The sequence below is a fragment of the Vipera berus genome, assembly GCF_964194415.1.
Source record: "Vipera berus genome assembly, chromosome: 9".
In the NCBI taxonomy this organism is placed as follows: Eukaryota; Metazoa; Chordata; class Lepidosauria; order Squamata; family Viperidae; genus Vipera; species Vipera berus.
In genome coordinates this window covers 5,448,592-5,471,142 of record NC_138212.1, presented here as the reverse complement: position 1 = coordinate 5,471,142, position 22,551 = coordinate 5,448,592, and the positions used below count along the sequence as shown (strand labels likewise).

Below are 22,551 nucleotides of genomic sequence, written 5' to 3'. Positions count from 1 at the left end.
GCAGTAGCAGCAACAACAACAGCAGCAACAACAACAACAACAGCAACAACAACAACAACAACAACAACAACAATAATAATAATAATAATAATAATAATAATAATAATAATAATAATAACAACAACAATAACAATAATAATAATGTTGGAACGGAGCTTGGAGGTCATCTAGTTCAACCCCCTGCTTAGGGTTTCCTTCCTTTCCTTCAACTTACAGTAGGACAGGTGACCTGTGCAGAAAGAAGGGCTGCTGGGAGTTCTTCGTGCCAGGGTGAGTGTCAGGCACAAGCAACCAGGTCCACTCATGAACCATCTAAGTCAGCAACTTCATTGTGTTCTACCTATAGTACAAGAATCTCCCCAGACTGCTCATCTTCTCTTAGGAACAACCAGATAAGGGTTCCAGGGAACCTAGCAGGAGTCAGGATGTTGCCTCTTGTGTGGCTACAGAAGAATTCAAGGCTGGTTCTCTGCTTAATCCTACCTCTGGGACTTTCCCAACAGCGAGGAGGCTAAGTGCATATGAGCCTGGCACAGGTGCGTGGTCAAGCCTCAGTCTGCATGCAGGCCACATGGGGTAGGTCAGGGGTAGGCAACCTTGGCTCTTTTATGACCCTTGGACTTCAACTCCCAGAATTCCTGAGCCAGCTACGCTACCTCAGGAATTCTGGGAGTTGAAGTGCACGAGTCATAAAAGAGCCAAGGTTGCCTACCCCTGGGGTAGGTGAATGCACATAGAGGAAGTGGCCTGGAATTCTGCATCCTGTCTGAATGGATATGATGGCTCCAACTCTGCCATTATCCTATGGGGCCACCATAACCTATCTGGTCGTTACATCTTCTCCCACCCCTTAGCCGTCTTTTGGTTGTAAGGATAATCAGATCTGTAGCTTTGGCAGTTGCTTTTCTTTTTCTATTCATGAACAAAAAAGCTGACTGAGTGACTAGTCTACTTAAAGATGCTGAATAGCCTGTTCTTGGCTTAGACTATAAATAAAAAAGAATAGAAGTGGATTGCAAGAACTCAGCTCTTATGCTTCCTCTCGGGGTCTCTCTCACTCTCTATCGCTCCCTCTCTTTCTCAATTTCTCTCTCTCCCCCCCCCCTTATTTTTTTCATGTTCTTGTAACGCAGTCCCTGGGCTGGGCTGGGCTGAGCTGGACCATTGCTAGTGGTCTCACTGTTATCCCCGTGTTCAAACTTTTCACGTGAGGGATCGCATGCATCTTTGTATTTTGAATTTCAGGAGGAAATGTCAGGAAGGATCAGGTCCACACATTAAGTTCTGGTTTATTTATTGCTCATGCCTCTGCAGGAGAATCTAGTCAACTAATGATCGGTACTAAATTGGCGCAAGATAATAATTCAAGGTGGGCCGGACTTGGATCCCTTGTGGGAATGTAAGGACTCCAAGATGATTCCTCTCTTGACTCCGCCCCCAGGCTCGGCTTATTCTTCTACACAATTGAGAGGCAGCTGTGTGTGTGTGGGGGGGACAGTATAACCCCGTTTTATGTGATGTTTTAGCTACTTCATGGCTAGGTCATTCCTTTCCAGGGTCTGTTCAGACAGTCACCAATGATCAGACATTTGCTGTTCCCATTTCTCCTTGGCGTGTAGGAGGATCACTAAGCAGTCAAAGAGGCCCAGTGGTCAACAGCAATATGGAGGGAAAAGAACCACACAGCCTGCAGCATAAAAATTGGTGGCTTTGGGTAAAAACCAGCAGCTAGTCACAGACCTTGGACTGTAACAAGATAAGGATAGCCGTGATTTAATCAAGGTTTCCCAACACAGCGGAAAGGGGCAATGGCAGGGTTACGTAACTTTTTTTTTAAAAAAAAAATAATTTAATTTTTTTAAGAAGAGATTGGACAACCATTTGTCTGAAATGGTATAGGGTTTCCTGCTTGAGCAGCAGAGGGGTGGGCTTGAAGATCTCCAAGGCCCCTTCCAACTCTTATTACTCTGTTCTTTTCAGCCTTTCTCACATGTACTCAACTGGCTCTTTTTTTCCCCCTCCTAATCTCACTCCCACCCTTTGTGTAAAACAAAACAAAACACTTACACCTGACATCATCTCCCTGGAAGGAAAAGTTAAGAATTCTCCTCCTCTTGCCTTTTATCCATCCTGCAGAGCTGGGAGGGCTGCCTCAAGTGTCAAAGAAGTCAGCCAAAATCCACCAGCATGATATATATGGAATTAACATCCTGGGTGGCTGGACTCACAGCCGTCTGAAGGAATAGCTGTATTTTCAAAATATTTTGCCGGAGAAGCAAGTTGGAAGTAATTCTTAGGAAGACTCCCTGGTGACCATTGCAGCTACTACATGAACTTCCTTATCTGATTTTTGTGCAGACACATAGAAATTGTTGGCATCTCTCTCTCTCTCCCTCTCTCTCTTTTTTTCCATTAGTTGGAAGAGCTTAAGCAACTTTGCTATTTTCAGATCTGGCATCTGACAAAAATTTTGCACACAGTCTTTTCTGACACTTGACTAAAGGGACATTATTCTTGTGTACTGAAAAAAGGAAGTAGTTACTGTCTAGATTGCCACACAGGAGGAAATGCAGGTTGAGATGGGGCTGCCAAGAAATTGTGGGGTTTTTTTTGTTTTTCGTTTTTTTTACAGAACAGGCAGAAAACCTCAATTGTCTGAAATGTTATAGGGCTTCCTGGTTGGACTAGATGATCTCCAGGGTCCCTTCCAACTCTGTTATTCTATTAATGGCAAAGAGGAGGCAGAAGCAATGAAATCAAGGGGATCCTTCCTGCCAATCAGCTCCTCAGCCACTAGTTAAAATGAGATGCCTCTGTGGAAATGTCTGAATTAGAGAAATATAGAAACTATATGCATGAATGAAACTGAAGGCAGACAAACAAGATGGGCAACAGACTCATCCTTATGACCGCTGCCGTGTCCTGTGGTCACGTGATCACTTTTGCCACTTTCTGACCAGCAAAGTCAGTGGGGGAAGCCAGATTCATTTAACAACCGTGCTACTAACTTAACAGCTGCAGTGATTCACTTAACAAGCGTGGCAAGAAAGATCGTAACATGGGGCAAAATTGTCTCACTTAGCACCAGAAAATTTGGGTTTAATTGTGGTCGTAAGCTGAGGATCATCTGTATCAGCTTTTTACTGTATTGGGTGGAGCCAGTTGCTTCGTGTTACTTGAGAAAGTAACACAATGTCACTTATGAAATCACCTACAATTAGATGCTGCTGGCCAGGTGGCTACGACTCCTTTACCCAGCCAATGTGCTGTGGTGTTTGCTAAATCAAGTTGTTCTTTGGAAATATATCACAAGAAGTCAAGCAAAGATACTTGAGGCGAGGCTTCAAATTTCTGTGGGTTTTGCGGAATGTCAGTGAGTTCTCAGGAAAAAAACAACCCACGTGGACTGTCCTTTATTCATGTTCCTTATAAACCAGCTTTGTTGGTTCAAGGGAGAATAACACAGCTGTTTGCAGAGAAGACAAGCTGCAGCTGAATAATCCTCGTTTCCTGTAAAAGAAGCTCCAACAAAAGAGGGGCAACGTGATTCTTGCAACTTCCAACAGGTAATTTTGGAGTCTGAGCCAGGATATCATATCTTCTTGTGTGTTTATTATAACAACAAAATAGCCCTGTCTGTGTCATGTCTGGATATTCATTTCTGGATATTTTAGACTGTCGAACAGTCTTTAAGAGTCACTTCAATATGAGCCAGCAGTGTGCTGCAGCTGCCAAAAAAGCCAACACAGTGCTAGGCTGCATTAACAGAGGGATAGAATCAAGATCAAGTGAAGTACTAATACCATTTTACAATGCTTTGGTAAGGCCACGCCTGGAATACTGCATCCAGTTTTGGTCACCACGATGTAAAAAAGATGTTGAGACTCTAGAAAGTGTACAGAGAAGAGCAATAAAGATGATTGGGGGACTGGAGGCTAAAACATATAGGGAACAGTTGCTGGAATTGGGTATGTGTAGTTTAACGAAGAGAAGGGTGAGGGGTGACATGATATCCAGCTTAGGCAAATTTCATCCTGGATTTGAATATAGTTTGATCGTTCCTAGATTGTTGCATTTGTGAAAAGGAGCTTGATGGCACCACATAAGTACTGTTAGCAAAATTTCCAGGATTTCTTATGGGCCATTTCCATTCAAGAAGGATGAAGTAGTAGAATTGGGAATAGAGAACTTGGAGAACCTGCAGAAGTTTGAAGAACTTGATCAATCAAAATATTTTCCATCACTCCAAATCTTGGGAGTATCTCCATCTAGAGAACTTAAGAGAATTTAAGTACAAATCCGGGGCTATAAAGATAAACATATCCAATTGCCCAGCCTTAGGTCAAACTTTTAGCAATTAAATATAAATATACTAAATAAATATAAATATACAAAATATAATTACTTTGGCACTTTTAAAACATTGCTCTTCCAAGTTCTGGAGTTCTCCAGAGCAGGGGGATCAAATAACATGAATTCTTTGATTCTCTCTTTTCTAGATTATTTCCATTAGAGAAGATCATCTAATTTTTGGTCACCTTCTCTGCAACGTCATGAATGCTAGTTCCACGGCTTTGTGGTTTCCCAATGCATCCTTGCCATCATCCTTGGAAACAAGCTCTGATATAAACAGACTCAGAGACACTCTCAAGATCATCTTCTACACGGTTATTTTCCTACTGGGTTCTTTTGGCAATGGAGTTGTGATCTGGATCACTGCCCACCAGGTCTCACGGACCATCAGCTGCGTCTGGTTCTTCAATCTGGCTCTGGCTGATTTCCTCTTCTCCGTGAGTCGTATCACACCTCTTGTTGCAGTGAAGAAAGGATGGGTCTTTGGAAGCTTTGCGTGCAAAGTCAACGGCTTCATCAAATACCTCAACATGTTCTGCAGTGAGTTTCTCTTGGCTGCCATCAGCATGGACCGGGCTACTTGTATCGCCTTCCCGTTATGGGCCAGGAGACACCGCAACATCCGTTTGGTATGGCTTGCAGCCATCGGCGCTTGGCTGATGGCCATCGTCACCAGCATCCCTTTCTACCTTTACCGTAAGGTGGACACTAAGAACAACCAAACCAAATGCTTGGTGATGCTAAAGGGAGAAAAGCCAGGAGTGCGAGTGACCATCTCCATGTTGAGACTGATATGTGGGTTCTTAGCCCCCTTCACCATCATCGTGATCTGCTACGGCATCATCCTCGTGGTACTGAGGAGACGCCAGACCTCCCTCCACTCAAAGAAGTCCTTCAAGGTCATATTTGCCCTGGTGGTCACCTTCTTCCTCTGTTGGTCGCCCTATCACATCACCCAGCTGCTTAAATCGGCAGGAGCGAATGGCACGGCCTTCTCATTTGCTGCTCTTTTTGCGGCATTCCTGGCCTACCTTAACAGTTGTGCAAATCCGTTCCTTTACTTCTTCATGGGCATGGACTTCCACACAAGGTTGACCCTCTATAACATCACCAGGGCCCTCAGGAGAACCTTGTTGGAAGAGAACAGCTCTGTAAATCGAAAATCTACCAGCAATAAAGGATCGTTTTCGACAAATGAGCAGGCAAAATCCTCAGAAGTTTCTCCGTTGCAGTGTGGAAACTCAACCCCTCAAACATGAAGTATCACACGGATTCTGCAACGAAGTTTCTCAGCTTTTCTAAATTCAAAGCAAGGGCTTCGCCTTCGATTCGACTGTTCTGAGTTCAGCTCCTGAGGCATTTTGCCCTTTGTTCACAGATAGTCCTGGACTTACAACCACAATTCAAACCAGATTTTCCGTTGTTAAGCCAGGCGGTTGTGAAGTGACTTATGCCCAATTTTTGCAACCTTTTTTTTAACCATGATAGTTAGGCGAATCATTGCGGTCATTAAATGAATCCGGCTTCCCCCATTGGCTTTGCTTGTCGGAAGCCAGCTGGGAAGGTTTGCAAACGGTGATCACGTAACTACCAGGATGCTGTAACCATCGTAAATACATGCTTGGTTGCCAAGCAACTGAGCTTTGATCAAATGACCCTGGGGGATGCTGGGAGAGCTGTAAGTGCAAAGGCCTTTCATAAGTTGATTTACTCAGCGCTGCTGTCATTTCGAGTCACTAAACCAGGGGTAGGCAACCTTGGCTCTTTTATGACTCGTGGACTTCAACTCCCAGGATTCCTGAGCCAGCATGGGGGAACTATGGCCCCTTCATGACTCGTGGACTTCAACTCCCAGAATTCCTGAGACAGCCATGCTGAGGGGAAAGGGACAGGTTTCCATGCTGAGTCATGCTGGCTCAGGAATTCTGGGAGTAGAAGTCCACATGTCATAAAAGAGCCAAGGTTGTCTACCCCTGCACTAAACGAATGGATGTAAATTGAGGATGATCTGTATGTATCCTGTACCAATGAAATAGAATCGTTCTCTTAATTTTCATCAACCCGGCCTTGATGGAGGTAGCTGGAAATGGCGAGAATTGTAATCCAAACTATAGATAATCCTCGATTTACAACAGTTTGTTTACTGAACATTCCAATTACGACACTGAAAAAAAAGGGAATTATGACCATTTTGCACGCTTAGCAACCGTTGTGGCATCCCCATGGTCATGTGATCAAAATTCAGATGCTTGGCGACTGACTCATACTTAGGACAGTTGCAGTGCCCCGGGGGTCATGTGTCCCTATTTGTGACCTTCTGACAAGCCAAGTCAATGAGGATAAGATAAATAAGATAACCTTTATTGCCATTTTTTTTTACTGTGGGCACATTGGCACACATTAAAAATGAAATTTAGTTGTTTGCGCTAACACACATTTAAACACGCTAGAAGATGAGTCGATGAATTCATTTAATGAACGTGTTACTAACCTGACAGCAGGGATTCACTTAGCGAGAAACGTTGTAAAATGGGGCAAGGCCAAGGCCCACTTAATTGTCTTTCTGAACAACAGAAAGTTTAGGCTCAGTTGTGATCATAAGCCGAGGACTACCGATACTGTCTTTCTTTCAATGACCACAAGATGGTGGACGTGGCTCTACAACCATTTTTATCCTTGTAAAAAGAACATTCAGGAACAATGACGGCTTCTTAAAACATTGTTGAGAGCAGAGAAGAGCAACAAAGAAGATCAGAGGACTGGAGGCTAAAACATATAAAGAACAGCTGCTGGACTTGGGCATGTCTAGTTTAACGAAGAGAAGGGTGAGGGGTGACATGATAGCAGTGTTCCAATATCTCAGGGCTGCCCCAAAGGAGAGGGAGTCAAGCTGTTCTCCAAAGCCCCTGAAGGCAGGAGAAGAAGCAATGGATGGAAACTAGTCAAGGAGAGAAGCAACCTAGAACTAAGGAGAAATTTCCTGACAGAACAATTAACCATTGAAACAATCTGCCTCCAGAAGCTGTGAATGCTCCAACATTAGAAGTTTTTAAGAAGAGATTGGACAACCATTTGTCTGAACTGGTATAGGGTTTCCTGCCTGAGCAGGGGGTTGGATGAGATGACCTCCAAGGTGCCTTCCAACTTCTATTCTATTCTATTCTATTCTATTCTATTCTATTCTATTCTATTCTATTCTATTCTATTCTATTCTATTCTATTCTATTCTATTCCATTCCATTCCATTCCATTCCATTCCATTCCATTGCATTCCATCCTATCCTTATTCTATTCTATTCTATTCTATTCTATTCTATTCTATTCTATTCTATTCTATTCTATTCTATTCTATTCTATTCTATTCTATTCTATTCTATTCCTTCTAGACAGGAATAAATTGAGCACAAGCCAGGTCTGTTTTCACTTAAAGGATTTATGCAATAAATATTCCATACGTGGGTTTGTACACAGCTTCCCTTTGAACAGTGTTCCCAGGTTTTTAAAGAAAAGACCCAAAACACATAATAAATATACAGGATTCTATACAGGATAGGGAGAAGTTCTCCCTTCTGATCAAGGAAAGCGGCAGTTCCGATCAAAGTGTCCAACACAACTCTCAAGAACATTTTTCCATAAGCCAAATGACTTATGTCATTGCAAAATCTCATCTGATTTCCAGACAGTGTCCTTTTTTTAATCAAGGGCAACTTCCAGAGAAATTGGTATGAATTCTCTGGAATAGATTGCAATCTTTCAGGCAACTGGCTGGGATCCATAACACAGCCCGCCTTCCAAAATGCCGTTTGAAGTCTTCTCCTGCAGAACATGTGATCAGAAATGTCTTCTGAACTGGTCCATTGAAAACAACATAAAACATCCAACCTATCCATCTTCAAGGATTAACAGTTGGAACTCTGGGTACTGAACTGGCCCTATATGGTAGTTAGACTCCAACAAGCACATCAAGCATCCAACCTCTGCCACTGGATCCCTCGTTGATCAGTTTTCCCTTAGAAGGAGATATCCCAGCAAAACCTTGGGAAGAAATGCTATTCCCAAAGTAATCTTCCTATGAAAAATCTGGTCAGTAGCGGGTGTTTTCCTCAGCTGCTGTGACAATTGCATCCATCCAGATCCTCATAGCCTCTGGACTTGGTGCCACCATACAGAAGAGACGATCATAAGTCTTGACGCAGAAGGTCAGTTTGGGGTTAGGACTCTGCCAAAAGTAAAAAGAGAAAAGAAATGAAATGAAAATAATTGGCTGTATTCACACAGAACTTCTTAACCCACTTACCGAGTTGATCTATAAAAGGTAAAGGTAAAGGTTCCCCCGCACATGTGTGCTAGTCGTTTCCGACTCTAGGGGTCGGTGCTCATCTCCGTTTCGAAGCCGAAGAGCCAGCGCTTGTCCGAGGACGTCTCTGTGATCATGTGGCCGGCATGACTAGACGCCAAAGGCGCACGGAACGCTGTTACCTTCCCACCGTAGTGGTCCCTATTTTTCTACTTGCATTTTTACGTGCTTTCGAACTGCTAGGTTGGCAGAAGCTGGGACGAGTAACAGGCGCTCACTCTGCTACGCGGCACTCGAGATTTGACCCGCCAAACTGCCGACCTTCTGATTGACAAGCTCAGCGTCCTAACCCACTGAGCCACCACGTCCCTTGTGAGTTGATCTATACACCCCCCGAATTAGGGTCATTTTTTTTCTTTCTAGTGTTTTTCTGCAAGTGCAGGCTCCACTTTTTCTCCCAGATCAACTAAGTGTTGGTCCACTGGTTCCATTGACCAATGAAATTGACCAATGGACTTATCACCTGAGCCCGACATAGTGGGCTGAGAGACAGTGACTGGTCCAAAGTGCCCCAGATGGCTTTCATAACTAAGGCAAGACTAGAACTCACCATCTCCTGGTGATTGGCCCAAAGGCACCCAGCCAGTTTTCATTCCTAAGGCAGCACTAGAACTCACTCTCTCCTGGTGATTGGCCTAAAGTCACCCAGCTAGATTTCATACTTACGGCAGGACTAGAACTCACCACCTCCTGGTGAGTATTCCAAACTTATCCAGCCAGCTTTCACGCCTACGGCAGGACTAGAACTCACTGTCTCCTGGTTTCTAGCCTGGTGCCTTCACCTTTATACTAAAATGCCAGCCTAAATTAACTCAATCTGCTGGCCTCATTGCTATAAGCAATGGACACAAGCAACCGCAGGAAACCTAATTAAGATTTGGATAGCTATAGAGTGTGTCAATGCAACCATGAGATTTATAACGGATATTTATAATGCACATTGAGTGAAGATCATTGTGCAAAAATATACATTCCGTATTATTTTAAATAATGACCTGTTTGTCCTTTGTTTATTTAGCATGTTTGCATACAACTGCCTCATGACAGTTCGCAGCAAGCCCATGAACAATCACTCTTAGAAATAAATAAAACAGTTGGTGCAAAGGATAATAAAATATATGTAGAAAAAGATCACAAAGCATTACAGCATTAACATTTCAAGATAAAGGCCCATAATGGAAGCAAATGCAGCGCTGTTAGCAGTTAAAACTGGCAGTATTTAAAATTGGGTTGTAAAGGGGAAAAGTTAAATACATAAAAAATATCTCTTTGGGCTTTTCTTAAGCGATGTCAGTGAAGAAGCCAAGATAACTGAATTGTGGAGGGAAGGAAGTATGCAAAATGTGACAACTTTTCCAAGGAATTCAGGTCAATGGGATCTTGAACTTGTTTCATTATTCAGTTATTTGAACTACTGCAGGGGAGCAGACAGAGGTGATGGGAAACTTTGCAGAGATTGCTATTTGCTTATGAAAAGTCCAACATTCAGTTCCTGCCCTCTTCAAGTAAGATTCCCAGGCCAAATATAAGGGGAGAAAAGTTTCTTTTATATAAATAGTTCTGGATAAAATTCATTGGGTGTAAGGTGGTTCTCAAGAGCTGTTTTGAGTGAGCCAGTTCAAACTTCATGTCTCTGTTCCTGGAAATTATTCGGTTTATGGTTATATATATCAGATGTTGTCTGCCTGGAATTGTGACTCTTTGGTGGGGGGTGGTGGTGTTTGAAATATTTTTTTGTGGGGGGGGGCTTGCACATAAGAAGTTGGATTGCTGTTCCAACTCAGTCTGGACAAACTGAGACTGTGTGTATTTTTGGCTAGAAAAAACAAGCATCAAATCAAAACCTATGTGGGATGAAAATTAAAATGTCTCTGACTTTAGGAATTAGGCAAAACAGAGCACGCTCACCTTTCTCATTCAGAAACCAAAAAAAGATTCGGTTGGATTGTTTTCTTGTTTATTTCTAATGAAGAGGTTTTGTTTGATAAAGTAGCAAGGCTGCACTGTTGTTTTATTTGACACAGACTTGGTTAAAATGTGAGTATTAAAAGGAAGTGGTATGCACATTTTTGCCTAAGTCCAGGGAAATGATCAATTGAGGAGAACAGTGTCAAATATATCTAACTATCATTTAGAGTGAGACATAACTCTTGTAGTATTTAATTGATGGGCTGATAACATCCTTGTTTCTGATCAAACCAGCCTATAATTGCTACTAACAAAAATCGAACATCATAAATAAAACCCTAAATTCATGAAAATGCACTACTTTCTCAAACTTGACAACTTTTAAGACAAGTGGACTTCAACTCCCAGAATTCCCTAGCCAACTGGGGGATTCTGGGAGTTGAAGTCCACATGACCTAAAGTCACCAAGTTCGAGAAACAATGCATACTATACTATAAAATATAATATCATCTACAATAGACAGAGACAAAATGGAAATTCACAGCCCAAGCAGACAGTCTTAAAATCAGTCTAGAGCAGAAGGCGCAAAACTTTATTTTTAAATTTTAAGATGCAGCCCAGTATTGTGGAAATTTATTCAAAGAGTGGTACATCATTTTGGATGGTTCCAAAGAATAATAAAGTAAAAGCAATTTTTGAGGAGCAATTCTGGGAAGGGATGGGCTTGGCTACTCAGCTCAAAATCCTAATGGTCCAAATTGGATCCTACAGGCCCTCTCAGGCCTGCATAAATTTAACAAAAGAGACTTTCGGCAAATCTCTATTCTTGGTACCTTGAAAGCACTACGGAGATGGTCGCAGTAAACTTCTTCAATGGCCTGGAAGTAGATCACACCCTTAAGCTTGGTCTCTTCTTTGTCTGGAGGAGGAATAAAATAAAATCAGAGGACCAGGTTAGCAAGCTGGGGAGAACAGAAAAGGAAGGCCCAATGGATAAAATGAGAGAGGTGAAATTCATCGCTCTAATCTTTCCTTTAATTTAGTAGTTATAGTCCCACAATAAGTTTAAACAGGTCAGTTCAAGACCTACTGCCAGTGGAAGGCCAAGTCTTCTCCATCAGCAGCAGAGTGTGCAACCTGGTGGAGAGGGAGCTACCTGTCTCGATTCTCTCTCTCACCTGTGTAGTACGCCAAGACCCGCTTCTGGCGATCAAAGGTGAACCAACGTTTCTTCCAAGTCTTGATCCTCCCGCCCATCTTGACCAGGTAACCCTTGCAAGATTTGCTGGTCACCCTCACGTGCTGGCAGGTCTCGACACTATGTCCTGAGGCCTCCAGATGTTTGCGCAGGTCGAAGGCAGCTGGTTTAGGTTCCTGGATCTCCGTGTGGTTGTGGATCTGTAGGACAACCAGAAGGCAAGGCTTGAAACCAGACAGATGTCACTCCAAGGAAGCTCTATGCTGTGATTTATTGCCCTCAGGAAGACCACCTCATTTTGAGGAAAGAGATTTGGGGATCTCAGCATTCTTCCCACACTGCCATGTTGGAATAAATGGCCCATCTCTGTAAATGGCCCATCCCTGTAGCATAAGCAACTATTCTAAAGATGAGTCTTCCATGGCCCCCTCAGTGTATCTTAGCAGGAGACCAGAAAATAAGCTTCTAATCTTTCTATGGTGCTGGAGAAGACTCCTGGAGTCCCTTGGACTGCAAGGTGTTCAAACTGGTTAGTCCTAGAGGAGATCAACCCTGACTGCTCTTTAGAAGGCCAGATCCTGAAGCTAAAACTCAAAGACTTTGGCCACTTAATGAGAAGGAAGGACTCACTGGAGAAGAGGCTAATGCTGGGAAAGGTTGAGGGCAAGAGAAGAAGGGGACGACGGAGAATGAGGTGGCTGGATGGAGTCACTGAAGCAGGAGGCGTGAGCTTAAAGGGACTCCAGAAGATGGTAGAGGACAGGAAGGCCTGGAGGAACGTTGTCCATAGGGTTGTGATGGGTCGGACATGACTTCACAACTAACAACAACAACAACAATCTTTCTAACTTCTTCCAACCTGTATCTTCACTATTTAGATCAGGGGTATGCAACCTTGGCAACTTTAAGACCTGTGGACTTCAGCTCCCAGAATTCCCCAGCCAGCCATGCTGAAGTTGAAGTCCACAGGTCTTAAGTTGGATACCCCTGATTTAGACAATCACCACTGATGAAAATACTAAGATTAAACTGAACTCTAAATCTGGAGTGACAAGACATGCTCACTAAACATTCTGGAAACCGAACAAACAATGACATTATAGCTCAACAGGATAGCCTGATTCACACAGCATGCGAAGACAACGTCTGGATTCCCCCTAACCAGACAAGCTTCCCAGCCCCATTTTAACCTAGTTTAGCTTGCTATGAAAATCCACCAAGCCGTAATTAAGGCAAACCTTGACATTTTCAATAGATTCCTTTCCCTCTCAGCTCAAACACTGATCTCCCCAAAGATCGAAAAAGATTGGCAAAGCAAATTTATATTCCTGGGTTCTAGATAAGGATGGAGATTTTCTTACCACGTTCGAAGGGGATAATTCCATACGTTTCACCTCTTCAGCTACTTTCTTAGCTTCCTGAAAGGAAATTCGGTTGAAGGCGGTCGGCACATAGTAAGAACATGGGGCCGGCAGCACCATTCCGGTAGCCGCCGACATATCACCCCCTCAAAAAAAAAAAAAAAAAAACAACCACCCAAGCGTACACAAGAAAGACCACAAGCTCTTTCTCTTCCTCCAGGACAAACTCTGGGTATTTTTACCCAGCATGCAGGAAGAGCCGTCAAAAAGCTGACAGGGTGAAATTTGCAACTTCCTCATTTTCAAAATCATGTGAGAAGCAGATGAGAAGCGGGGTTGTTCCACTTTAGAGCAAAAATCACAGCAATGAGCCGGAGGTGATTGGATGTTACGTTTTTTTTCCCCGTGATAGAAACTTTAGGGTGATTAGAATGGTTCCCAAACTCTGTTAGCCTTTCATAGCCAGGGATGCTGAATGTAAGTTAAGGGTCCCGGTTCTTGGCTGTATTGCCAACTGGTCAAATATCTTGATCCTATGTATGTTTAATCTGGATGTTTTTAGCGCTTTTAATTGTAATGTATTTTTTAAATTGTAAGCTGCCCAGAGCCATGGATTGAGATGGGCAGCTATAGAAATAGAAAGAAAGAAAGAAAGAAAGAAAGAAAGAAAGAAAGAAAGAAAGAAAGAAAGAAAGAAAGAAAGAAAGAAAGAAAGAAAGAAAGAGGGAGGGAGGGAGGGAGGGAGGGAGGAAGGAGAGAGAGAAAAAGAGGAAGGAGGGGTGCTACGTTGCTTTTTAGGTTTTAAAAAATGTTTTATTTTTGTGTCTGTAGATTGTTATTAGCTCTCCAAGTGTATGTATTTAAGGTGGGTGGCTGTACACATTTTCTAAATGAATGAATGAATAAATGCATAAAGCTTCCCATCCCTGCCTATATGGATAGTCCCCAGAGGTCCTTTTCAAAAGGCAACTGGACTTTCTTGATTTTGACCTGGATGATTGAGATGAATGAATGAATGAATGAATGAACGAATGAATGAATCATGAAAACTTGGCTATGGTCCAGGAGTTGAGTCTACCTCTTACCCTTTCTTGCAGCAATCGTTCCCGTTCAGCCATGGCTTCCCGCACCCGGCGTTCCATCTCTGCCAGTTTGGTGACACAGTTTTCAAGGCTGTTGGGAGAAATAGCCAGATGATGCCAATGGAAAGGAAACAGGCCCACTAAAGGAAATATTTTGATTCCTCAGACCATATAGTTTTAAGATAGGAAGTGATCTTGGAATTTAATCCATTAGGTCACTTGGTGGAACAATTTTGTACCTGTAGCATCCCTGAGAATTGTCTGAAAGTTGAGTCACTGCAACTGGACTTAACTTGTTAGTTTGAGATGTTTCGCTGCCCCTCCAAGTGGCTTCTTCAGTCTGAACAAGTTGGTTAGAGGAATTTGAGTAGGCAAAGAGCCATTGGAATGTGCCAAATCCTAAAATTCTAGGGGGATCCCCGCACCAGCTGCTGGGATGGGCAACAAAAACCTCTCAAACCAACAAGAACATGAGTCCAGTTGCCACGGCTCAACCTCCAGACATTTCTACCTGGATGACTAAGAATCTTCACTGACATCCCTCAGAGTTGATCCTCTGGACTCTGCCTAAATACCTCTAGTCCTGGACTAGAACTAGAGAGAGCTAGTTAAAGTCAAAAGTGAGCAGATAGTGCAACATCAAAGTGCAATATTAGGGACAACGCAATGGGGAATAGAATGTGAAGGATGTGTGTAAATAACGTATGTTCTTCTTTGTGGTTTTAACTTGGGTGTAGTGTGCACTGTGGACAGCACTTAATTTTGCTGTGTTACACAATGACAATAAAGATATTCTATTCTATTCTATTCTATTCTATTCTATTCTATTCTATTCTATTCTATTCTATTCTATTCTATTCTACAGTATTCTATTCTATTCTATTCTATTCTATTCTATTCTATTATATTATATTATATTATATTATATTCTTATTTCCTATCCTATCCTATCCTATCCTATCCTATCCTATCCTATCCTATCCTATCCTATCCTATCCTATCCTATCCTATCCTATCCTATCCTATCCTATCCTATCCTATCCTATCCTATCCTATCCTATCCTATCCTATCCTATCCTATTGAGGGATGGGAGAGGAAATGCAAAATTTCTTTTTCCAGTAGGGCTACCCTAGTCTTATCAGTCTTATACCCTGAACCTATCTCATCATTCATAAGAACACGGATTCCTTTCAAGGAACATGGATTCCTTAGCAGCTGTGAATAGAATGACATTTGGGGGAGGGCCAATTTAGTTTTTCTGGAGATGACTGTAAAGGACAAATTTAACTAGAACTTTGGTGTAGCAGGCTGGAATTAAAAGACAGAAGGCATCAGTGGGATGAGAATGGGATGATCTGACCTGTAAGCTCCTTGCGAAGTTCCTCCCAGCTGCCTGGTTGTTGCCTGGCCACCCAGCAGCTGGTAAAGGGGTTTGTTGTAACGTGAGAATTGGAGGTTTGGGCTTCCCAGATAATGACCGTTGCTTCCACTGGAGAGCTGAGCCACGAGAAGACTGGGGTCCAGAGCACCTAGAAGAGATAAGCAGATGCAAGGATAAGATCAAGACCCTGAGAAGACATCTTAAAAATCAACTTCATTTTGGTCCAGTTGCTACTTTGGGTCCAGCATATGATTTCATGACTGTCCTACTGACCTTGTTAGGACCGTATTTCAGCAGCCAAAGCCCTTAGCCTGCCCAAACTCTCATTCAGTGTTGACAACCAGTGAAGGAAGAATATTCAACACCACAAAAGAATTTTGTGGCACCTCAATTAACACCGAAGCTTGTATGGGACCAGTGGCATCATCCAGATATTTCTTTCCCCCCTCCCCCCCAGTCTTCTTCTTTCTTTCTCCCTTGGAATTCCAGACCAAGAAATCAAAGGAAACCCCTGAACAAATTCTCATGTAAAAATTCAGAGATCTTGAGAAAATTGGCTACCGTGTGTGTTTTCAACGATTCTTCTTGACAAGAAAATCTCCCGTTTGTTTTTTTTATTTTGGTGGTCAGCTGGTACCAAAGAGTGGGTGTTCCACTGGTACAGGCAGTTCCCCCATGTCCGCGGACCCCGGTCCACCCACTGAACCCATACCGTGCATTGAAATGGGACGTTGAGGAGAGCGGGCTGGGAGACGGTTCTTACTCCTGCGAGGTAGACTGGCGGTCCGCTGTAGTCCGATTGACCCCTGTGAAGGGAAAGCAAAGAACGTAAAGCAGGGGTCTTCAAACTTGGCAACTTTCAAGACTTCTGGACTTCAACTCCCAGTATCCCTCAACCAGTGTGCCTAGCTGAGGAATTCTGGGAGCTGAAGTCCACAAGTCATAAAAGGGCCACGTTTGAAGACCCCTGCTTGTGGACTTCAACTCCCAGAATTCCTCAGCCAGGCACGCTGGCTGAGGAATTCTGGGAGTTGAAGTCCACAAGTCTTAAAGTTGCCAAGTTTGAAGACCCCTGACGTAAAGGGAGTCTCCTTCAGCAGCAATTTGAATGAGTATAACCAGGCCTTCCCAAGATGCAGTTTGTTTCTGCATCCGTTGTGGTGCTTTGATCTTGTCTTGATCTGTTCCTGACTCGCTAATTAGTTGAATTCTGGACGCATCTCCTGGAAACAGAATCCTGGGCCGCTTCAAAATGTTAGCTGGGTTCACACAACTACTTCAGCCAGGTCAGCTAATTGTGAACAGTGCAATGCTAGGTTGGGTTGCTGGCTGGGGAAGTCTGGGAGTTGAAGTCCATATATCTTAAAAGTTGCCAAGGTTAAGAAACACTATTCTACAAAAATTACTCCATCCCTTTAAGACTCCACACACCCCCCCCCCCCGTTTTTCTTGGGCACAGTAAACAAATGCAACTTTAGCCTTTAGTCATGCTAAAACTCTGGGGAATTTCTTTGTTAATCTTATTCTTCCTGATTAGTGTCTAGGAGGTCATTAATCATTTTTAAGAGTTTGGGCTAAGTTTACAAGCCACTTTTTTCAGCTGTTTTCCAGTAAGTTTTTTAAAAAAATGGGGAGGATAGAGGCAGAAAATTCATCGGAGAACATTCACATCCCTTAAAAATTAATTTTAATGGTAACCCAAATCAATATAAGGATTGTCTCCATTATTTTGGGTAACAGAAGTGAGTAACTGGTATGGAAACCCCAAAATGCAAAATTCTTCTTTATATTCTATTATTAGACATTGTAAATATTCTCTTCTGAAATAAGCTGAGCAAATGTTGGTAATTTAGGGCCAGTTCAAGCTTTTTCCCAAAGCCTAAGAATTATCCAAATGCTGTCATATTCCATCTTTATATTTCCTCTTTTCATTTCCTGATGAAGAAAAATCCATTAAAAGTTACCAGAGCTAACAACAAATCTATGTTCACCTTGATCAAATAAACCAACCTTATATCCTTTTACTTTTAAGAAAGATCAAAATTGTTAAAAAGTAAAAGCAAGGAATATTGTTATTGTATCTTCACCGTATTTCTTTGTGTACAGTTCAGGATAATTGGTCCCATTACCCCAAGATACTGAGGTTTTTATATTAATTATTTAACCGCTAGTTCTATAACACTCTAGGTCAGGGGTGTCAAACTCACAACGTCACGTGACGTGTCGTGACGTATCGTGACTTTTTCCCCATTGCCGGCAATGGGATGGGCGCGGTTTGACTATGATGCTTCCAGCCTACGGGCCGGCAGTTTGACACCCCCGGTCTATTTATAGAAGCTCTTTTGGGAGGAAAAAAAAGTCTGTCTTGAAATCCAACACAGAAATCTGCAACAAACGGACAAATAAATGTTGATCAGGCACCCTGTCTCAATAGCAACAGATATAACGGGAGAAAAAGACAGTGCAAATCTTAAGCTTTTGTATCACTTTAGCACATGTAAAAGGACGGCACTGAACGTTAACAACAGGCCAGAGAGACACAACAGACCTTGACAGAACTGCAGACAGAGAAGACACAGGAGGACGCGTCTGACTGGTCGGAACCCAAGACGATGACCTTCCGATCCGTTTTTTGGGTAAAAGTCAGCTGCAGGGAGACAGACACTTATCAACGTGAGCATCACTCCTGGATGGAGGGGGTGGGGATGGAGGAAAGGGCCAAATCCAAGCAGATCCTCCAGATGTTGCCGAACTTCAACCCTGGAACATCTGGAGGGCCCCGTAATCCCCATTCTCTGGACTACAACCGAACTAACACGAGAAGGGACTTAATTAAAGACTGAATTTGCACAGTGTGTCAGGCGAGGCTAAAAAGGGGCTGGAGTCTTAGCCTTAGTATTGGCGCGTTGCGTGAACAGCTGCCCAGGTGTAAGAATTCAGGCCCAGCAAGGTTTTCCCCTTTCGGAAGACATAACTGCCTCTTCCATATCCTCGTATTCTCATTCAACAACCTGAGAGGCAGCTCAGCTCAAGCCACTTCTGCGCTCCGTGGCTTTGTGACATCCTGCAAACAAATTCTCTTTCCTAGCACTAAGTCCTTAAAGAGGATCGAAAGAAAAAAAGATAAAAGGGGCAGAAATGTGGATAGGTAGGATTTTTGCTGCTTGGACACACTTCTCAACGTTGCAGCATCCCGCTTTTTAAATTACAGTACCAGAAGATGCTGCCCTCTGCTTTGATCTCCTACGAGAGGGAAGCACCGTGACACAACAACAACCCTGTAAGGTAGGCTGGGCGGAGAGCTTGCTTTGATTCCCAAGCTCAAACTGGGTGACTTCGGGCCAGTTTTTCTCTCTCAGCCCAACCTACCTCGCAGGGTTGTTGTAGTGGGGCAAATAGGAGGAGGAAGGGGTGTGGATCTGTTCACTGCCTTGAGTTATTTGTAAAAATAATATAGGCAGGGAATCAATAAATGCAGGTAGAACTCGACTTACAACAATCCATTTACTGACCGTTCAAAGTTGCAACGGCACTGAAAAAAAAATGACTTACGACTTTTTTTCACACTGATGACCATTGCAGCATCCCCACGGCCGCGTGGTCCACATTCAGACGCTTGGCAACTGACTCACCCTTATGACGGCCGCAGCGTCATGTGATCCCCTTTTGCAGACCTCCTGACAAGCAAAGTCAATGGGGGAAGCCAGATCCACTTAACAACCGGGTTACTAACTGATCAACTGCAGTGATTCCCTTAACAACTGAGGCAAGAACGGTCATAAAATGGGCTAAAATTCAGTGAACAACAGAAATGTTGGGCTCAGTTGTGGTCGTAAGCTGAGGACTATCTGTAAAAAAAAAATTAAACTACTCTGCAGGGGAAGCCACTTGACTGAGCTTCTCCAACCATTGTGTTTCAACGTCCCCAATCCCGCCACAAAAGTTGCATCTGTTAAAATTTCTACCTGCTTTGATTTATTAAAAGCCATGAAAAGGGAAAAGAGAGTAGCCCTCTGCGTCTGGACGTGCCCTAATGTGCAGGATCACCAGGTCCTCCTGATTGGAGAATTCACCCTTGGATGCCCTCAAGAACATAATCATCATAATCATCATAATAGTAAAGTTGGAAGGGACCTTGGAGGTCATCTAGTCCAACCCCCTGCTCAGGCAGGAAACCCTATACTATTTCAGACAAATGGCTGTCCAGTCTCTTCTTAAAAACTTCCAGTGTTGGAGCATTCACAGCTTCTGGAGGCGGGTTGTTCCACCAGTTAATTAACTTCTAACTGTCAGGAAGTTTCTCCTTAGTTCCAGGTTGCTTCTCTCCTTGATTAGTTTCCATCCGTTGCTTCTTGTCCTGCCTTCAGGGGCTTTGGAGAATAGTTTGACTCCCTCTTCTTTGGGGCTGAGATATTGGAACGCTGCTATCGTCACCCCTAGTCCTTCTCTTCATTAAACTAGGCATACCCAATTCCAGCAACCGTACCTTTTATGTTTTAGCCTCCAGTCCCTTAATCATCTTTGCTGCTTTTCTCTGCACTCTTTCCAGAGTCTCAACATCTTTTTTACATCATGGTGACCAAAACTGGATGCAGTATTCCAAGTGTGGCCTAATACCAAGGCATTGTAAAGTGGAGATAGAAAAGCACTGCAAAGTCCTAGAGAGGCTTACCTGGGTTACACCCTCCTTATTTTCTGACAGGTCCTCCCCGTTCTCTGAATACTCCTGGCTCATGTCCACGAGGCGACTTTTCTCCTAAATGTAGGCAAGCAACAAGTCATGCTTTGAGACCGGAAAGCCATTTCACAATGTCTGGAGAAGTTTCTGCGGAAGCGTATCTCAGCCTGCCTTGTCAGCTGCATTGTGCTGCCTCCTAATGTCACCACTTAGACCAGCGTTTTTCAAACTTGGCAGCTGGAAGATGTGTGGACTTCAACTCCCAGAATTCCAGAGTGTGGACTTCCAACTCCCAGCTGGCTGGGAAATTCTGGGAGTTGAAGTCCACACACTGGAATTCATGTTTCCAAGTTTGAAAAAGGCCAGCTTAGACTATCGTGTACAAAATCCCATACCCCGCTATGAGAAAAAACTCAAATTCTCCTATACTCGTGGTGCAAAAGAACTAAAATAAGGCAAGGAGGTTTCAATAGATGAGAAGTTTTTCCAGCTTCTGCTGCAGTGTCTTCTGAATGGCTAGAGGGAAACTCTAGGATTTCACAGTGTGAAATAGGCAAGGAGGCTTTGGAGAGATCGGAAGTTCAGGGTTGGGTGTCAATAATAACTTATTTCTTATGTTGAAAACACCTGAGAGAGTAATAAGGAATATCTGCATATCCAGAGCATGTTGCAAGCCAAGAGTTTCAGACATAATCCTGTATCTGCGGATTCTGTTCATGTGGGGTTCTGATGCATTAACCTCAGCTAAAAATACCCCACTGTCTCCGTACTAGGTCACTTCTTTCATTGAATGTATAAGTCCTTGACTTACAACCATTATTGGGACTGGAATTTCTGGTTGCCAAACACCCAAATTTTGATCACACAACTCTATGGATGTGTGACTATTGCAAGTTCCCTTTTTCCAGTTTATTTTTTATTTATTTTAATCCCATTTATATCCCGCCGTTCTCCGAAGACTCAGGGCGGCTTACAATTTTAAGCACAAACCAATGTGCTTAGCAATAGTTACAGTTGCCACTGTAACTTCAAACAGTGGCTAAATGAATGGCTGTAAGTCAAGGACTACCTGGTTTCAGATGTCCACCCAGGAAAAACCAAGAGCTTTTTCCCCATGCCGGTCCATTCCATCAGCTTTTAGATCCATGACTAGGTCAGCCAACATTTGGAAGAATCAAAGCATTGTCCTAAGTTGCTCCAGGGCAGCAAAGTTGAGCTTGTTGTTGTTAGCTACGAAGTTGTGTCTGACCCATTGCGACCCTATGGACAACGTTCCTCCAGGCCTTCCTGTCCTCTACCATCTTCAAAGCTGAGCTAGCAGCCTCTAAAGTCGTCAGGGCTGTCTGATCTCAAAATATAATTTGATCTTCCAAACAAGCCTTCTGAAAAGCATCCAGATCTAATCCTGGTTCAAGAAGGAAGCTTCTCCCCCAAACAAACCACATCCAGGAACCCGGTGAAATGTCACCCTTCAGCTCTCACCACAGATTAGAAAGAGAAGAAGGCACTTAGTTTGTGGGATTCGGAATGATAACTGGCAAGTTTCGAAAGCGTGGGAAAATGGGTAGGCAAAAAACGAGTGTGGAAACCAGGATAGGCAAACGCGTCTTGGCAGAGGAAAAGGGATTCCTTACCGCATTGAGATTGCTGACAGCCTCTCCCTCCTCTTGTGCAAATCTCTGACACACACCCATCATTTGTCCTTGTGTTAAAAGGGCTTGGCCTTCCAGCTTCTGCACTGTCTTCTGAAGGGGTAAGAGAGAAACTCGATGAACTAAAATTCTAGGATTTCAAAAAAGAGAGTAATTCCCCCTACAGACAGCCCCTGTTCAAAAGTGACAGGTGCCGTTAAGGGAAACAACAACAACAACAACAATGCAACTCTGGAATCATCAACCCATTACAAAATGTTTTGCTGATGATTCATTTAGTTTTTACAGGGATGTTTTGGTTAAGAGTGTGTGCATTGCCTAAAAGGCACGGCACAGTGCGGTATAAAAACCAAAAGGATCTCAAGGCAAGGGCAATTCCACCAGCAGTGTAAGGTTGCTAGAAGGTAAAAGTAAAGCCATTGTTTTCTATTGTCTTTCATTTTGAATACTACAAAAATCCCGGATGGTCTTCAAAAGCAAACTGGCAAGAATTTAAAGCCTGAGCTGCCTAACTAACTTGTGCCTTAGTTTAAACTCAGCTGTCTCAAATGGCCAAGTTACAGTTCAACCAGGTCTAAG

At 43.2% G+C, this 22,551-nt stretch overlaps 2 protein-coding genes across 3 annotated transcripts in view; one reads left to right on the top strand and one right to left on the bottom strand.

The window, feature by feature from the left end:
- Positions 1-4,553: 4,553 nt before the first annotated feature.
- On the top strand, positions 4,554-5,612 carry LOC308671856 (chemerin-like receptor 1; the record flags this gene model as incomplete). The annotated part of the gene is made up of 1 exon (XM_081334339.1): positions 4,554-5,612. One exon carries the CDS (start codon positions 4,554-4,556, stop codon positions 5,610-5,612), a length of 1,059 nt encoding a protein of 352 aa, XP_081190465.1.
- A 2,161-nt stretch (positions 5,613-7,773) lies between these two features.
- PHLDB3 (pleckstrin homology like domain family B member 3) overlaps positions 7,774-22,551 on the bottom strand; it is a 41,543-nt gene continuing 26,765 nt past the window's right edge. For both annotated transcript variants that reach the window (XM_081334897.1, XM_081334898.1), the window contains exons 7-16: positions 21,955-22,065; positions 20,315-20,398; positions 18,191-18,289; positions 16,355-16,448; positions 15,622-15,790; positions 14,264-14,351; positions 13,179-13,235; positions 11,798-12,017; positions 11,453-11,538; positions 7,774-8,572 (exon numbers count right to left, since the gene is read on the bottom strand). In XM_081334897.1, coding sequence (XP_081191023.1) covers positions 8,438-8,572; positions 11,453-11,538; positions 11,798-12,017; positions 13,179-13,235; positions 14,264-14,351; positions 15,622-15,790; positions 16,355-16,448; positions 18,191-18,289; positions 20,315-20,398; positions 21,955-22,065 — 1,143 coding nt within the window. In that variant the 3' untranslated portion in view covers positions 7,774-8,437. The remainder of the gene's footprint in view (positions 8,573-11,452; positions 11,539-11,797; positions 12,018-13,178; positions 13,236-14,263; positions 14,352-15,621; positions 15,791-16,354; positions 16,449-18,190; positions 18,290-20,314; positions 20,399-21,954; positions 22,066-22,551) is intronic.